General features: G+C 34.0%; 1 protein-coding gene across 39 annotated transcripts in view; it reads left to right on the forward strand.

Annotated features, from left to right (window-relative positions):
• Positions 1-16,297, forward strand: part of LRRFIP2 (LRR binding FLII interacting protein 2) — a 57,402-nt gene that overhangs the window by 27,072 nt on the left and 14,033 nt on the right. For 15 of the 39 annotated variants that reach the window (XM_041471647.1, XM_041471637.1, XM_041471646.1 and 12 more), the window contains 7 exons: positions 3,196-3,270; positions 4,014-4,061; positions 5,715-5,768; positions 8,256-8,363; positions 10,723-10,767; positions 11,451-11,564; positions 11,981-12,052. In XM_041471647.1, coding sequence (XP_041327581.1) covers positions 3,196-3,270; positions 4,014-4,061; positions 5,715-5,768; positions 8,256-8,363; positions 10,723-10,767; positions 11,451-11,564; positions 11,981-12,052 — 516 coding nt within the window. The remainder of the gene's footprint in view (positions 1-3,195; positions 3,271-4,013; positions 4,062-5,714; positions 5,769-8,255; positions 8,364-10,722; positions 10,768-11,450; positions 11,565-11,980; positions 12,053-16,297) is intronic. The other 24 variants (XM_041471635.1, XM_041471642.1, XM_041471651.1 and 21 more) reach the window with 9 other exon arrangements.

Raw genomic sequence — 16,297 nt, forward strand, 5'->3', positions numbered from 1 at the left:
GTTTGTTTATTGGTTGAAATTCTTCTGTGAGATGTGAGCACTAGCTTTAAGGCAAGTCTATATTAATGAGAATAGGGTTGATTATAGTTTCAATTGCCAGTTCTTTTTAACACAATGATAGAAGTGTGGCCTATTTTTTTCTAATTAGGTAGTTGGAATTTCCTGTGTTGTTTCTGCTTTAGGTGATAAAACTCTTAAATCCTTATATCTGTCTTTATATTTTAAGATTGAAGATGCTGTTATATAATGGTATTAATTCTCTAAATTTCATTCTTAGAGTCATGCTTACTCTTAATCACAAAGTTCAAAGGAGAAAGCTCTTTATTCTCATGATGGTTTATTGGGTAGTTTTGTCATATAATATTCCTTATAAATATACTAAGCATGTGTTGTGGTTTGACCAGGAAGTGAGTTTCTGGGAAAGCTGTGGTCAAACCAATCAGTGGCCAGATTTGAAAATTAACACCTGGTGTGGCTACTGAAGACCTGGATACGCCTCTGAGAACACACAAGGGTTAAAAGCAAAAGATTCCCAAAAAGACTTTCTCTTTCAAGTGCAGTCAGTAAGTTGATCTGACCTCCTCTCCTGCCCAGCTACCTCTGGGTAGCTGGGCAGCCTGTGGGAAGGGAGGCCGGAGCCCCTGCAAAATGCAAGAGTAAAAAAGATCTGAGATGTTTCAAACAGCCACCCTCCACCCCGGCTCCGGGAGAGAGTGGTAGAGACACCGTGCTGGCTTAAAATTTGATATCTTGTGACAGCATCACGGCCGAGAAGAAAAAAGAGGGAGGTAAGGTGCCCAGCCGACGGCAAACCGGGGCAGAAGTTTTAGCCCCTTTTATGCTAAGACAATAAAAGCTGTAAAAACACTGATCCTCCATAACTAAAAATTGAGAGGAGACAGAAGATAGGCAAATAAGAAGGCGGCTTGAGAAAGGGAAGAAATATCAGCAGATAAAAAGCGCCCTAGATAAAAGAGATTATTAGAGTAGCCTTTGGCTAGACTTTTCTCTTACCTAGCCATGAGATAGAGCCAATTTCTTCCTGTAATTTAAAAACTACAGCTTAAGAGAAGCAGTTAGCCAAAAGCCAAGAGTGACAAAGCTGTTACGAAAAGAAGTAAAAGGAACAAAGACTGATGGGGAGGCTGTAGTAGAGCTGTCTGCCTTCAACAGAAAAAAAATCTCTGTTCCTAAAACCCCCAAGCCCCAAAAAAATGAATATAGAGAAGACAAATGTCCCAATAGTAAAAAACTGTCACTTCTTGAAACTGAGCAATACATTCTTAAAAAAACCTCAAAAGCAGTTTAAATCCATAGACAGTAGTAAGAACACTAAACATAAAAAAATACTCACCACAGCAAATTCTCTTCAGGCGGCTGCCACGTGTGACATAGAAGCACATGAAATTCCAACTGTGTTTCCTAAAAAAGCCCATAGTGCAAAAAAAAAAGCCCTCCTCTCTCCTAATAAACTAAAAAAAAATTGTGAAAAAATGATATTGAACTGAAAATTAAGTATTAGAGGAGTGGTAGCTAAATTAGGAATTACAGTCTTGTCATATAGTGTGATAGTATTAGAAAGATAGAAAGAGAAAAAAATATTTTAGAAGTTTTCCATTGTAGATTTTTGTGTGTAGTCTTTTTATTTCCCTCTTGACTTTGTGTTGTAAATAAATAAAATGGGTTTTTTTTCCTCCATTCCCAAGTTAAAGCCTGTTTTGTTCTGTTTCCAGATCACATCTCACAGTAACCATTTTAGAAATACACCTTTCATAAAAGCACTAACACTATGCCAAAATCAATCCATAACAGCATGTAGCATCATGGATAAATTTGTTAGCTTCCTGACATTTGCATAAATGTTTTTAGGAAAAAAAAAACCCTCATATTGATCAGATTCTGACTTCCAATTTGTGTTTGAAACTGTTTTTGTATCAGTGCAATACCATCAATGGAATTAGATGAATAGAAATCATGTTTTGCTGGAGGCCTGGATAGGGCTCTTGGAACTATTTAAAGGTGGCACTTCTCTGGATTAAGGTTTATTCAGTTGGGATGGAGATATGTGTTCTATTACTCCCCCTTTGTCCTCTATCAAATAGTTAGAAACATTTTAAATATAGATGTACAGCAGATTGAATTTGCCAGAGATCTTGATGTTAATCCAGTGATTTATTGAGAAAGGCATGAGGATTATTTTGATTATGTAGAAACTATTCCAGAAAGTTTGGTGTTTAACATGTGGAAATAGTGTCAATAAATGAAATATTTTGGATGTAGTTTTTCAGACAGTTTTTGGTACTGATGAATTAGCAACTGAATTAAGGGTTGGGGGGATCAAACCAGCTTGTGTTGAGACTAGGCTGAAGTAATTTTGTATTTACTTATTATTGTATTATAGCATTTCTTAATGTACTTTTGAAGGGCTGTTCCCTTAGTTCCTAAACAAATGAGCAATATGAATATTTCTGCTTTCTGTTGCCTGTTGAGATAAGAAGTGCTGTATGCTGCAGGCGCTACTTTTTGTTCTGTTTTTATCTGTCTGGATTTTCTTTTTTGTATGTGTGTAAGAATTTTTTCCTCACATGTGCCTATATATGCAGTTTGTGTAGAGAATGTCAAAACACAACGGAGATAAGCCAAAATATAATTGCTAGACTTTCAGTATGTGCACTTGATGTAAAGAATAGTGGTAGAGTACAGGCTATGCTAGTGTCACATAAACATCCAGCCCCAATTCAATTATTAGGACTTTCTATTATTCTCCCTCCCCAAAATGCTTTGATTCATAATGGTATCTAATGTAAAAAAGATAAAGTAAATAATTGTACTAATTATTAGCAAGTCTTTTCAGTTACGTTTTTCATGTATTTCTTGCTGCACTTGTCAAGCTTTTGGAATTTTTATTTTATTATGGAGGAAAAATACCAAAATTAGTTACTATTTTGTTTGAGCATGGCATTAGAAATACAGTTAATGCTGATATACAAAGTACATAGTAATTTTGAGGCTTTTATTATTTACTTCCTTAAGAAAGTTAAATGGATTTGGGGTCAACATTAGGGAAAACTTTACAGCATTTTGCACAAGATCTAAGCTTGGGAACACATGGGTAATGTTAAGATAAAACTTCTGTTTGCAAGATGTACAGATGCAACCTTTCTTTTCTCTCTTCTTTCCTTCCTTACCTCTCAGAGTGGAATTTACTATGATCAAAGAAATTATAGCAGCATTGGATATAGTAAACCAGTTCCTTCCTACCATGTTTGGGTCTGTCTCCTCTTTCTATATTAATTGAATTATTTATATAAAATACATATATGTGGTTTTGCTTACTTATGCCATATGACACTAACTTATCTCTCTATGACACTTGCAATTATTGCAGTTAAAAGTAATAACAATTGTATTTTTTGCTTGTAAGGGTTGTGTTTTATAAAATTAATGTGTAACATGCAGATTACGCTGTTCTGCATGTGAGGTTTTAAATTTAAAATAACTTCTGTGTCATGATTCTGTATGATATACAGAAAACAGCCAGCAGCTGTAACAGTTGCTGTGTCAAATTCCTGTCTTTTAAAAACAACAAAAAGAAGTCTTAAATGTTTAGCACCATTGCAATACTTTTTTCCATCTTAACATAAATTATAAAATACTGATATATAATGAGATGAGTAATATCTTCCAGTACCTGCAGCTGTGATCATGGCCAGGTTTAAATAACTAGCTAGAGAAAACTGACATGTTATTTGAGAACTCCTTAATTTCTTCACTCTCTTCCACAAATCTACTTGAAAAAATACTAGATTGGTTTAATAATGTTTAAATTGATTTCAAAAATAACAGGTTTTCTTGGAGGCTCTTCCACCCTTCCTGAAAGTTTCTGTCTACTATAGATAGATTAAAATTTAGTATTTAAATCTTTAGGACTTTAGTGGAATATAGAACATAAATTTTAAAATTTATGTATGCAGAAAAAGTGTTTCTGACTTGTTCTGTTCTTCACATTATAGTCATCTTCTCTATACAGTGATCCAGTGGCACCAGCTAGGAGTTACAGGGTTAGTACAATGTAAAACAGTATTTTACTTACCTTTAGATGTTTGAATGGCCCAATATAAATATAAAATTACACTTTTCTTCATAGGTGTCTCCTTTAAATACTGGTTTGATAAGAAGTATCAGTTTGTTTTGTAAGCACCATATGCATGGTTGCCTCAAATTTGTATTGTATGGCCATGAGGTTTGACGTGTGCATTTTGCACATGTGCATGTGTATTACATGTGCATTTTTTGGAGTTGCATTTTCTGTGTATAATTTTCTGGAGGCATTCAGTTTAATTTTCTTAATGTTGTTAAATTGCCTCTTTAAAGTATTTTAGCAGTTGCTGTTTTACTGCTCTTTTTATAAGCAAGCATAAAGTTAAGTGAATGCAACAATAATGTTGAAGAACACTGGGGTTAGAATAAGTTAATTCAAACATACTAAATAACAACTGCATGTATAACACCAAAACCAGTATTTTAAAAAGTTAAGCATTTGGATGGAAATCAGGAGATTACTGAAGTTTGTGGTAAATACACCTTGAATACTTTTAAATAGGATGCCATATTTAGATTTAATAAACATAAAAAAATGCAGTAGCATGAAAACCTAATCTGCATCTTTACAAAATCAAGAGTAGCTAGTAGTGCCATAAGAATGGCTAAGGTAGCTCTGCAAAAAGTTATCTTTTGAAGCTGGCATGAACGTCTGAAACTTTATGCCTTTTGCTGCTGTAGTAGTTCAAATACATCTTACACTGCCATTTAGAGACATGCTAAACCTATGTAAAAAACCATCAAATATTGTGTAGTATTTTTAATTAGTTAGTGAGATCTTCTTTTGCACTTGGATTACAAATAGATGATTTACTATTTTTGGCTTTTGTGTATGTTCTCAAGAAAATGTTAGAAGATTCAATGAGAGAACAATACAGTAAAGACTGCTATTACGGATAACTCTGATACATATATACTTCTAATTTCTGCTGGTGGTTTCTTCATGGGGAGGGGCAAAGCAGCATGAAATCGTAATTTTTTTTTCTTTTTAAGTTGCGTTTCTCAGAGCTGCTTTTATTATTCACTGCATAAATAGATTTCAGCCTTACACCTTTAAACATAACTCAGGAGAATGTGCATGAGTGACTGTAACATAAAACCACTAAGTGTACTGCATAGCTTCAGTTCCCAGGGTGTGTTAAAACTTCTGCAGAGCAGTTAAAACAAAATTGTAATTTAAATGTTTAATTCAGTTATGCAACTAGTTAAGATTTGATTTTTTTAAAGTATTTGGCTGTTTTTTAAGGGAATTCTTAAGTGACACATGGAAATAGACATTCCTGCTAGTAGTAGTAAATGCTACTGCGAATCTTAAATTTTTTTTTTTTACTCAAGAAGTATGCTACTAACTGGAAATATGTAGATAGGATAACAGAGTACGTGACTGTGCATAGGAATTACAGCATATGAGTGTGGCATGATAATGTCTGAGTCTCGGTATACATGGTACTTCATTCCTTCTTTGTCAGGCCTCATTGTGTGGTGATGAATGACATAAATAGTTCTTGCATTCTTAGTGTTATAGGCTTCTGGTTGTTTCTTTCATTATCTTTGTTTTCTGCAGACAAAAATCTATGAAAGTTGTGAAAGTGTCCTTCATAACTTTTCTTTAGCCATCTGAATGCAGTTATTCTTCAAGAGCAAACTCAGTCCGAAGTAGTCCTGTGGTGAGCATTCCTATGCACGATTTGATGAATGTTTTGGTATTAACACATCAGCAGTTATGAGTATGTCCACTTGTGATTGTTTCACTGAGCAACACACAGATATGATTTTTCCATTTCGCAAAGAAGTTTTGATTTGTCAGAGGTATGATTTTTAACAAGATGTAAACTTTTAGCAGTAAGACGGTAAACTGTAGAAGGAATTTGTTTTTCTAAATATCTTTTTCATGTTTGTAATAAACAACTAGTAACTGAAGTATAGCACATAGTTGGGGTTACCACCCTATGTCATAGATGGGTCAAGCACATGAAACACACTACAGTACATGTGGAAAAGTCTTTCTTTGGGGAAGAGGATTAATGGAAACTGTTACATCATGCAGTAAGAAGTTTGATCATTTGTTTTTATGATAACCACTATCCAAAATGAGAAAAATTTGTTTCTGGGTCTGTATTGTATTAAAAGTGTCATTCTAAACTTGGCTCTTTGTGCTGCAAAGTGATTTTAAAGAGTTTTATTTTGCTTCTGCCACAGAACAATTGTCTGAGTTTCATTAATATAGCTGCTCATTTGTCACACCACACAAAACAAAATAAGTTATCAGTGTTCTAGTATGAACTAAATTGAAATGTTTAGTCCTTTTTAAAATTTCTCACATATTAACAGTGTTATATGTACTAAACAAATAAAACCACATTTGTCAGAAACGAATGCTTTTAGCTACAAGAGATATCAGTGAATTTTTGAGAGTTTAGGAAAAAGGTAATTTTGCTGTTGCTTTATGAAGTTCTAAAATGTAACAGGTATTGACATATATATATATAGTCTCTTGCATTGTGAAAACGCTACTTGTCTTCTTAGACTTTCTTAACACCGAGATACTTTCTTAAAACTACTTTAAGATATATAGGAATATATATATATAAATATATATCAGATCTCACTATGTATATCTTATACCAGTAGTGCCAAGGTACATTCACACTAGTGAATGCTTAATAGAGTTCAAAGCATTTGTTTAATGAAATAATCTTGAAAAGCAGATGAGGTAAAAATCTTATGAATAATGTAACATTAATTTCCTACTGTTTCTGTGGCTTTTATTTTGGTTTTACTCTGGATAATGCATTTGAAGTCAGTTTAGGTCTCTCTGAAAATCAGAAGAGCAAGTAGGAGAGATCTAAAAGGTAGAAAACACTTGGGAGAAACTGTGTGATGCTTCTCCATCTTAAAATGTTTAAGTTTTGATGAACCCATTGGGAAAGATGCTAGGACTGCAAAAAGTATGGAAGGAGGGACAACAAGGTTTATTAGGTATATGGATCTCAACAGCAAAGAGAAGTGGATTTTGAATTATAAAAATCCATCATAGATTGTAGCCTGAGTTGTTCTTTTGCTATAATCATAAATAAGAAGAATTCTGTTCAGTATCTCTATACTTTGTGAAATGCAAGTGCAATAGGACAGTTTAGCCAAATTTCCAACTATCAAAATTTACCTAGCTAGCTACATTTAATGAAAGTTAAGAAACTAGTTGAAATATAGAGGTAGCTGAAAAATAGCTGGAAAATTTGTTGTCAGAGAAATAGAACATAACATAGCAGAGACAACAATTACAAATTCTGTAGTCCTAAAATAGCATAATCTGAGCCAGGTGTTCACCAATAAACTGTTTTTTGTATACCAATTATATATGTAACTTTTTAAACCTTGCTAGCTTTTAATCACATACATCAAGAATAAAGAATTTTTCTTTAAATTGTGAGAATTGGATAAGGACAATATATTTTCAAACTCTTCATAGAAGGATTTTTTTCTCCTATAATCACTTCCACTGTGAAGATTGTATTTAGTTTTAACTTTCTGCCTTTTGAAGTAGAATGTTATCAATAAGCTTATGATAATTCCACTCTTCCCATTTAATACTGTGTTTTACATGGCATAATGTATCTCAGTCGAATGTTTCATTTTAATTCCCATTGCAGATGTAATTGCACTTGGATATATTTTGCCTTTTTTAACAAGAAATGTGTAGCACTAGCATTTTCCCCCGCCTTTTCAGGTGCCAGTCTGACATACATCTTTGGGGAGTAACTTTGCCTTCTAGTGTAAGATGTCTTAAATTTAGGAATGAGAAGAAGCCCAGATTATAGCTAGCACTGTTGGGTTTGTGTTGATATGAAAAAAAGACAACATTTGTAGAGAAAAATAGTTTTCATTTATCAGTTTATATAATCTGTCTTTTATGATCTGCAAACTTAATTTTTGTAGTTTGTATTTGACCTTAAATTAATACTAAACCCTTTGTTATCTGGTTTTATGTTTTTTTTATATAACTCTAATTGAGGAAGATGAATCAATAATAAATGTTCATTGTTTTTAGTGCAATAATGGAGATTTAAGGTAGGATTTTTTTGTTTTAAATAAACTTTTGCTCATTCAGTGGTGTCATATTCAGTTCTCTTTCACCTTCTCCTTATCTTTTGAAGTCCTCTGATTTTTCTGATCAAAGTGAAACTACTGCTGATTATTTCAGTCGTTCCAACCACAGGGGAAGCATTGTTTCTGATGCAGATTATGGCCAAGTTTTGAATAGTGTGAGTGTAATGCTTTTTATTTACACTTTGGTGAATACAGCAAAACCACGGATTTTCTTTTCATACTCTGAAAGAGTAAATACTGTTAAAGCATTGTAAATTACTTAATTGCAAATTGGTTTATTGCGGAGTTGGGACTTGCTTTCATATAAAAATTTACTGAGTGAAATTTTAAAAAGCATGCTCCTTCTTTTAAAGGAGATTTTGACTGTTGCTAGAAGCATGTGACAAGTGTAACACTTCACAATTTTGTGTGTGTGTGATAAGCTTAACAATCTTTTAAAGACCCAAATATTTTACATTTTTTTCTTATGGAAATTAACCATGCTAGGGAGGTTTTTGTGTGCTTTTGGAATACTATTACTTCTTTTAGTGACAAAGATACTTATATCTGTGCCTGCATTAGTGCATTTTAGTGTTCCGTCATCCCATATGAGATTTTTTCAGAATCCATTACGGAAGCACTCCTTGCTGGCTATGCACTTGTACAGAATCCCATGTCAATCAAGAGATCATGTTACAGGAAAATTACCATGATGGGTTTTCCTGTGCAGCTCCCTTTAGGTTGAACATTGTTTATACCAAACCTAGCCACCTTCTCTTTCTTGCTGCTGTAACTTCTAAATATTCTTGTTACTTGCAGGCTAAACTTTTGTGTTTAATAGCATGGAGTAAATGGCAAATTTCTGTTCTTAGTTATATCTTTTGAAACAGCATTTAGGGTTAGCAGATGCAGTAGGTAGGCAGAGAGACTGGGAGCACTGTGTTTATTTAGTTGAGCAGAAAGAATGGTATGTGTTGATCAGCAGCATGTAATTGCTTGCCTAGGTGAGAGCCAAAGTCTTTGTACCCTTGCCAAGCAGTGCAACAAGGGCCAGCAACCTCACACTGCAGTTTAAGAGTTCAGACCAGACACTCCAAGAAGCTCCAAAAGGATGTTACTGTTCCAGTCTGTCAGCTTACAGCAAGGCTGCGGAACTTCTGTGTTCAGGAGCTGGTGACAGTTTGCTAGATCAAACCACAGCTGTTGGCTGTGGTTCTGCTTTGAATGGGAGACTGAGAGCTAGACTACTCTCACAATCACTTTCTGTGGCTTAGCATTTAGATGATATTTTAATACTGTTACTGTGCTATATAAGTTGTAATAATTCATGTTATTTTTCATCTGTATCATTCTCAAATAATGAGAGACTAATTATGTCTCCAGCTTAAACTTCAGCGTTTTTTCCCATAATAAAGCTTTCTGAAATTAATGCTCTGCTGAAAGAAATGTGGAGGCTGAGACTGGTAGTTATGCTGCCTTCTTAGTTGCTTGTGTTATCATCATTATTTGTCATTAGATTTGAATTTTATATTTTTATTTAGGTTAGTCTAAATGTATCCTTCAGATCAATTGGATTCTTCACATCATTCTATCATCACACTGGTAACAAATATTTGTAATCTATAATTTCAGTACATTATTGGAGGTAGTGAATTTGTCATGAAGAAGCAATGTTGCTTTTTTAGAAACCACAATAAGAAGGAAAAAGAAAAGTCTTATAAAGTAGTGTTTGTTTCTTCTGTGATTGCAATAGACTTCCAAAACTCTTCTCCCTGGCATAGAGAAAAACAGGTATTCTTTGAGAAGCAGGATATGTGAGAGACCATACTAAATATGTGTCTAATCCCACCTATTTTGATTCATAGAAATGTAGAAAATGTGGACATCTACAATATAATTTTGCAATAGCAGTTTCCTAAGTAAGAAGGGAGTGTGGTAGTTCTTTTCCTTAGTCTTCAGTAGATAGAATATGAATTGAAATTATTTTGTAGATTGCTTTTACTTCGTACACTTCAGTTATAGGCTTTTACCCGAACCAGTTTTATTGTGATGTAATTGCAGGTGACACTAAAGAGATTGAATGTACAGATGTGTTTTCTGTTAACTACAGCATTCACCCTGCTGTCACTGACTGCCTGAAGTGTACCTGCATGAAGCTTTGCATCTGTTATGCCATCTAGTATTGTAGTAATAACTCTTGAAATTTAAATACTACTTGAAACATATATTTAAATATACTTGAAATTTAAGAATAGGCATGTTTTGTTGCTCAGTACTGGTAATGACATTTTAAAAACTTTAAAGAAAGGTTTCTGGCTTTTTTCTTTACAAGCTTTTTACTTTACATGTATTTTGCAATTGAGGTAAAAACTATTTTTTAAGCTAAATATTATTTTTCCTGTCTTGATCTATGCTAACATCTGGAATTTTTTAAATGGTTTAATTTAAAAATATTTCTCGGTCTCTTTGAACAAAAGATACCAATTCGGTAGTTCCTTATTACAAAAGGTAATCATGTTCCCTATTCTCTTTCAGCTGGAAGAAAAGAGTGAAAAGTCACATTCAGAAATATTTTCAAGGGTAAGAGTTTTTAAAATTAAAAAAAACTTTAAAAATTCTTTAAAGTCAGTGCTCATTCACAAATCACAAGTGTTGAAATAATTCAAAAAGTGTACATTCTGTGTATTCTTTGTATTTTTGTCAGGGTTAGCTTGCAAAAATATTTTTAGATATACTTTTTTATTGCCCAGAGTTAGTGGTTTATGACTTTTATTTCTTGAGGGAAAAAATTTATTCTTTAGTTTACTTTTGGCCAGTAATAATTTTCTATACAATTTATTTTTCATGTGAGAAAGACTTACCAGGAAAGACTAAAATTTAGGAGGCTAAAGCTATAAAAATCCATATGATAGATTCTCATTGTTGGTTTTCTTTTGAATCCTGGATGGCAGAAATTATGAGTTAATAATATTGTCAATGTCTACAGTATTTCAGTACTATTAGCCGATTATGAATATCTTCTGGATAGATGACTCAAAATTCTAATGTTCTGATACACTAAGTCATCAACAAGAAACCAGCATTTTACCAAGAAGAAACACAGATGCTGGAAAATACTCAATGGAAAATACTGTCTGTAAGCTAGTATTAAGAAAGACCAGAGAGAAAACTGTTCTATGACTTTGAAGAAATTTATAAAGAGTTTTATCAAGTACCAGAAATAACCATATGATTCCTGACACAATGTTTTTCCCTTTTTTAAGCCCTCATCTCGCAATTCAGTAAGTGCAGCTCCTCAGAGTGGCAACTCATCTAGGAGAGGAAGTGGAGATGCAAGTAATTTGGTGGATCCTGATGCGTCCCTCAGTGAATTACGGGTGAATTGCATTTTTAGAGAATTTGGAACTAGTTTAAATAGGAAATTTTTTTTTAATACAGAACTTCTATTATAATAAGAAAATGCTATGAGGATGTCATTTTCAATCATGAAGTATTTTTTTACTTTCTTGGTATTTTATCTTGGTTTGTGTACAGAGTTATGGTTTAAGCATTTACCTTATTAAGCTTTGTTTGTCGAATTTCAAACAATTCTGTCCTATTTGAGATGTGTTGGAGTTAGGGTTATAAACAAAACCTTAATTTCCATCAAGTTGTTGTGAATTCATTTTAGTTTCTGGGAATTATTGCAGGCTTTGTCATTTGACAGAAGTGCATGTAAACCTGTTAATGCTTTTTCAACTTTAAATTATTTTCCCATACTTCTTATGCAATGGTTTATTCCTATGTCCTGCAGGATATCTATGATCTTAAGGACCAGATACATGATGTAGAAGGGAGATACATGCAGGGACTTAAAGAATTAAAGGTATCAGGGCTCCTCCCAAGCATGCATTCTGAATGGGTGTTTTGCATAATGGAGTTATCACCAGTTTCACTAACGTATAGTGGCTTCACTAACAAATTTTTAAATTTCTTAAAGCATGTATCTAACTTCTAATGCATGAAGACCATCAGTTCAAAATGTATACGAGATGGCATATTTATTGTTTGATTACCGTTAGAAGAGTTAATACTTTTTAATGTTTTTATATATGTATAGGTGTTTTCTGATAAGATAATGAGGTGCTCAGTTTATATTCTTAGAGATTTGTTAGCAAATAAACAGATATACAAAATAATTACTAGGTATTAAATGGGGAACAAAGAAATAGGCGATAATTATGGCAAAGAACTTAAAAATTAGTCCTCTAAGTTTCAGCAAATACTTCATATTATAAAGCAAAAGCAAAATAATAATTTTGAAAGATGTACTGCAGTTAGTTTCGGCAGGCATAGTGCTTGCAGGAGAAAATTAATTTTGTTTTAATTTTTTGCCATTAAAAAATCATTTATGCTGGTTTATAGTCCCATTATTTTCTCTAAATCACAGATTGGTTTTTTTCAGCATTAGGATAATGAGTGCTAAGGAAACTTTGCTGTCTGGCAATCCTGCATCCACTGTGATAGTCACATTCCCACCACCCCAGACTTTCACTGCTGGGAGCAAAACCCTCCAGTGAGTCACCAAGTGAGTCAGTGGATGCTGCACTAGACTGGCTGCACACACCATTCTCACACTGTCCGTCAAAGTTTCCCTACAGGCTCAGCCACAGGTTTCCCATAACAGAGTCTCAGACATCAGATTTTTCTAAGTACTTTAATCATGGCAGAGTCACACAAAACTAGCTCAAGATCAAGCTGGATGCTGCCAACGAGGGACCCTAAACCAAGCAATCCGTGGACTTTTGTATCCACAGTCCATGCACACGGGGGTGTGGGGTCCTCCCGCTGAGCCATTGGCTCCCATTGTATCTCTGAGTGGCTGGTTACCTGGCTGGTGCCACAGGTTCCCATGCACCTTATTGTGCAAAGGGTCAGTGCCCGATCACCGCTCTTGCTGGAAGCTCCAGTCATTTCCCCATACCAAGGGTGCAATCTGCAGTTTGTACTGCAGCAGCACACTGAGCTAACTACCTCTGCTAGGTGCTAGGTATACTAGTTTTCCACAGGAGATTTGTCTGTATTTTGACTTGTTTAAACTAGTGTGGATGCCTTTCTTTTATATATTTTCACACAATTTACAGTGCAGTAAATTTAAAATAATCCTACTTTTCACTGTTTTGTATTGAAGGGATAGAGGATTCAAAAAATTATGGGGCTTACAAATCTTTTCCAAGATACTTGTTGTGTTCTCTTTTCTGTTGTCTAATTATGAATGGTTTAATGTAAAAGTACAGAGAACTTTTCATATGTTTTATATCCATCTAGAGACTGAATTAAATGAATGCTTCTTGTATTAGAGCATGTAACAGTGATGTATTTATCAGCTTACTTGAATTTCTTCAATTTAACAATATATTAGATCATATAGTAAGGGGAAAATGTGTAATACGAGCTGTTTAGTGTAGCAAAAGTTATTTCCTCTTTATAACTTTACCTTTAAAGGAAACTTTAAATCTGGTAACAGTATGTTCAGAAGAAGTATGTTTTGGTTTACTTATATTGACATATGAATATTAAAAGGACTTCAAAGAGTAGTAGATTACAGGATTATTAGACATAGAGGTATGAGCCATAGATCAAGTGTAATGTGAGACCGCTTCATATTTTCAGAATGGATCTGACTCTCACTCTTTTATGTGTTTGCCAGCATGTTATGATTATTGTTCTGACTTGTGGTTAATGGATTATTATTTATTGTAATCCATTACAGTTACCAAAGAGCACAGTATGCAATAGTAAGATCTTAATCTATGCTTGACTTTCAGAATTGAACTGCATTTTATGTTGTTGCTAATACTGAATTATATGTTCCTAGGTTAGTTCACATTCCATAGAGATTCTTTTGGGAACTTTTGTTTTGTTTTTTTTTTTTAATTAGGAAGGTACTGCCTTTTTCTCAACTTGGACTTGGTCAGTTTTGTCTTGTGTATGTTACAGAAGAGTTACCAGGATACCTGCTTTACACTGCATTTAAATGTTGGGGATTTTGGTTGGTTGGTTGGTTTTTTCCAGTGTTGGACTAATGGGGATTTGTAATCACACTACCTTCTGAGCTTTCTGGTTGCCCTTATGCTGCTAAAAGTGTGGGTTTTACCCACCTACAAATATACTGGGTATCAGTATAAACAGCAGGATAAACTCTAATGTTGCTGGTTTTGGTTTAGTTAGGTCTTCAAATTTTTTGGTGTCTCAGTTTGATTGTTTTGTTGCTTCTTTATGCATTTCTTTGCATCAGCTGGAAAGGAATTCTGTTTCTTTCCTCAAAATTTTTCTTTTATGCTGTTAACAGTGCACTCTCTTGATGTCTGTTAGCTTGAATCATCTTGTTCTAGCTGAGCAAGCTAAGTTTTGTAGCACTTTACTGATAAAGTTGTGGGTGGTATTTCTTCATAGCTTTCAGTTATATGCAGAGCCTTATATGTTTTCATTCCATCCCGTTCCCACTGCTTCATCCTTAAAAATTCTACAGTGTCCTTCAACTGTTTCAGAAGTTATTTCAAATCAAACTGGAAGACTCCCCGAAGCTGCATGGAATTCTTGAATCATGGGGAACATGTGTAATAAGTGAAAAGGGGACAGCTGCAAAGAAGTCTTTGCAATGTTTCAGGTTTTTTTACCCAACAGAGACTTAGACATAACTTAGCTTCTCTCTCAGAAGCAGTTTTCACTTTGAGTATCCAAATCAATCTATTCCTCTTTAGTAACTGCAGATTCATCCTCCCCTGCCATTATTTTTTTAATTAATGACATTCTAATGCAGTGTTTTAAGCCCCACCCTAGTCTTGTTTTTTAAGGTTGGAGACCTGGAACACATGGCATACAGTAAGAGGCTGAGACAACCGGCTTTGATAAGTCTTGAAGTAGTGGTTGGCAGTATTGTTGCTGTTTTTAGTGTGTCTGATAGGAGGTTGTGGAGAGGACAGACTTCTTTGCAAGGGACAGACAAAACAGACGAAAGTTGAGCTGTAGGAGCAGAAAAATCCAATTGGAACTCAAGAAAAAAGAGTTTTCACAAGGAAAGCAAACACTGGTGCAGGTCATCCAGCAAGTTTGACCATCTGCAGTCTAGATTTCTGGAGATACTTAAAATGGAGATGAGCTGTGAGCAGCCTGATCTCAGTTGACCCTCTTCAGTTAGGAGACTGGACCAGCTGGCATTCAGAGATCTCTGCTGAACTAAATTACTACATGACCCCAGTCACCACATTTACAGAAATAATCAAACTGGACTTTTTTCCTAGTCACATGTTTTTTTGTTACATTTCATACCTCCCTGTGAAATTACTATAGCATTCATTATAATCCTAATATTTCCTTTTTTTAACTCTAAACTGGATTATTCTTTGAAAGTCTTTAGGTTTGCTAGCTCTATCTAGCATTTTGTTTTGCCAATCTTTACAAGATTTGTATTTACAGCATCACAAAAAGAAATGCTTTCTCTGGTTTTAATCTTCAGAATTACTTGCACACACTTATGTTTATATATATATATATTTTTTTCCTTTTTCTTATCCTGAGTCATCTTTGCTGTTTGCTACTACTTCCTAGACTATAATGGTACTTGTGTTATATTTTCACAACTTACACTGTTTTGTCTCTTCTAATCTGTAATTATTTTTTCTGGGGTTTCAAAAAATTATATTTCTCTAGCAGATATTTCCAGAATTCAGTGAAATAATTATATGTGGTTATGATAAAATTATAAAAGCTAAAATAAATACCCTACAGCTTTCCCAAACTGGAGATTTACAATGCGGAATAGTGCATGGAATAGTGTTTGGGGATAGGGAATTTTTTTACTTTCGCATAACAGAATATTGAACTGTGACTTAGTATTTCTAAAGAGAAGACATGACCATAATTCTAAACCAAAAATGATTGCATAATTTTACTGTTTAGCAGATAGTGATCTTAAGTATTTTCTTAGAAAACTTAGATTGTTGCCACCTTCTTAATATATTAGTTGTAGGGCTCTATTTTCTGGAAACCCAAGCTTCATGCCCTTCCTGTGCTAGTGCTTCTGCTTCAAAATACAAATATTTAAAAATTAAGATAATGTTACTTATGC

This window comes from Pyrgilauda ruficollis, unplaced genomic scaffold, assembly GCF_017590135.1.
Source record: "Pyrgilauda ruficollis isolate IOZ18807 unplaced genomic scaffold, ASM1759013v1 scaffold272, whole genome shotgun sequence".
In the NCBI taxonomy this organism is placed as follows: Eukaryota; Metazoa; Chordata; class Aves; order Passeriformes; family Passeridae; genus Pyrgilauda; species Pyrgilauda ruficollis.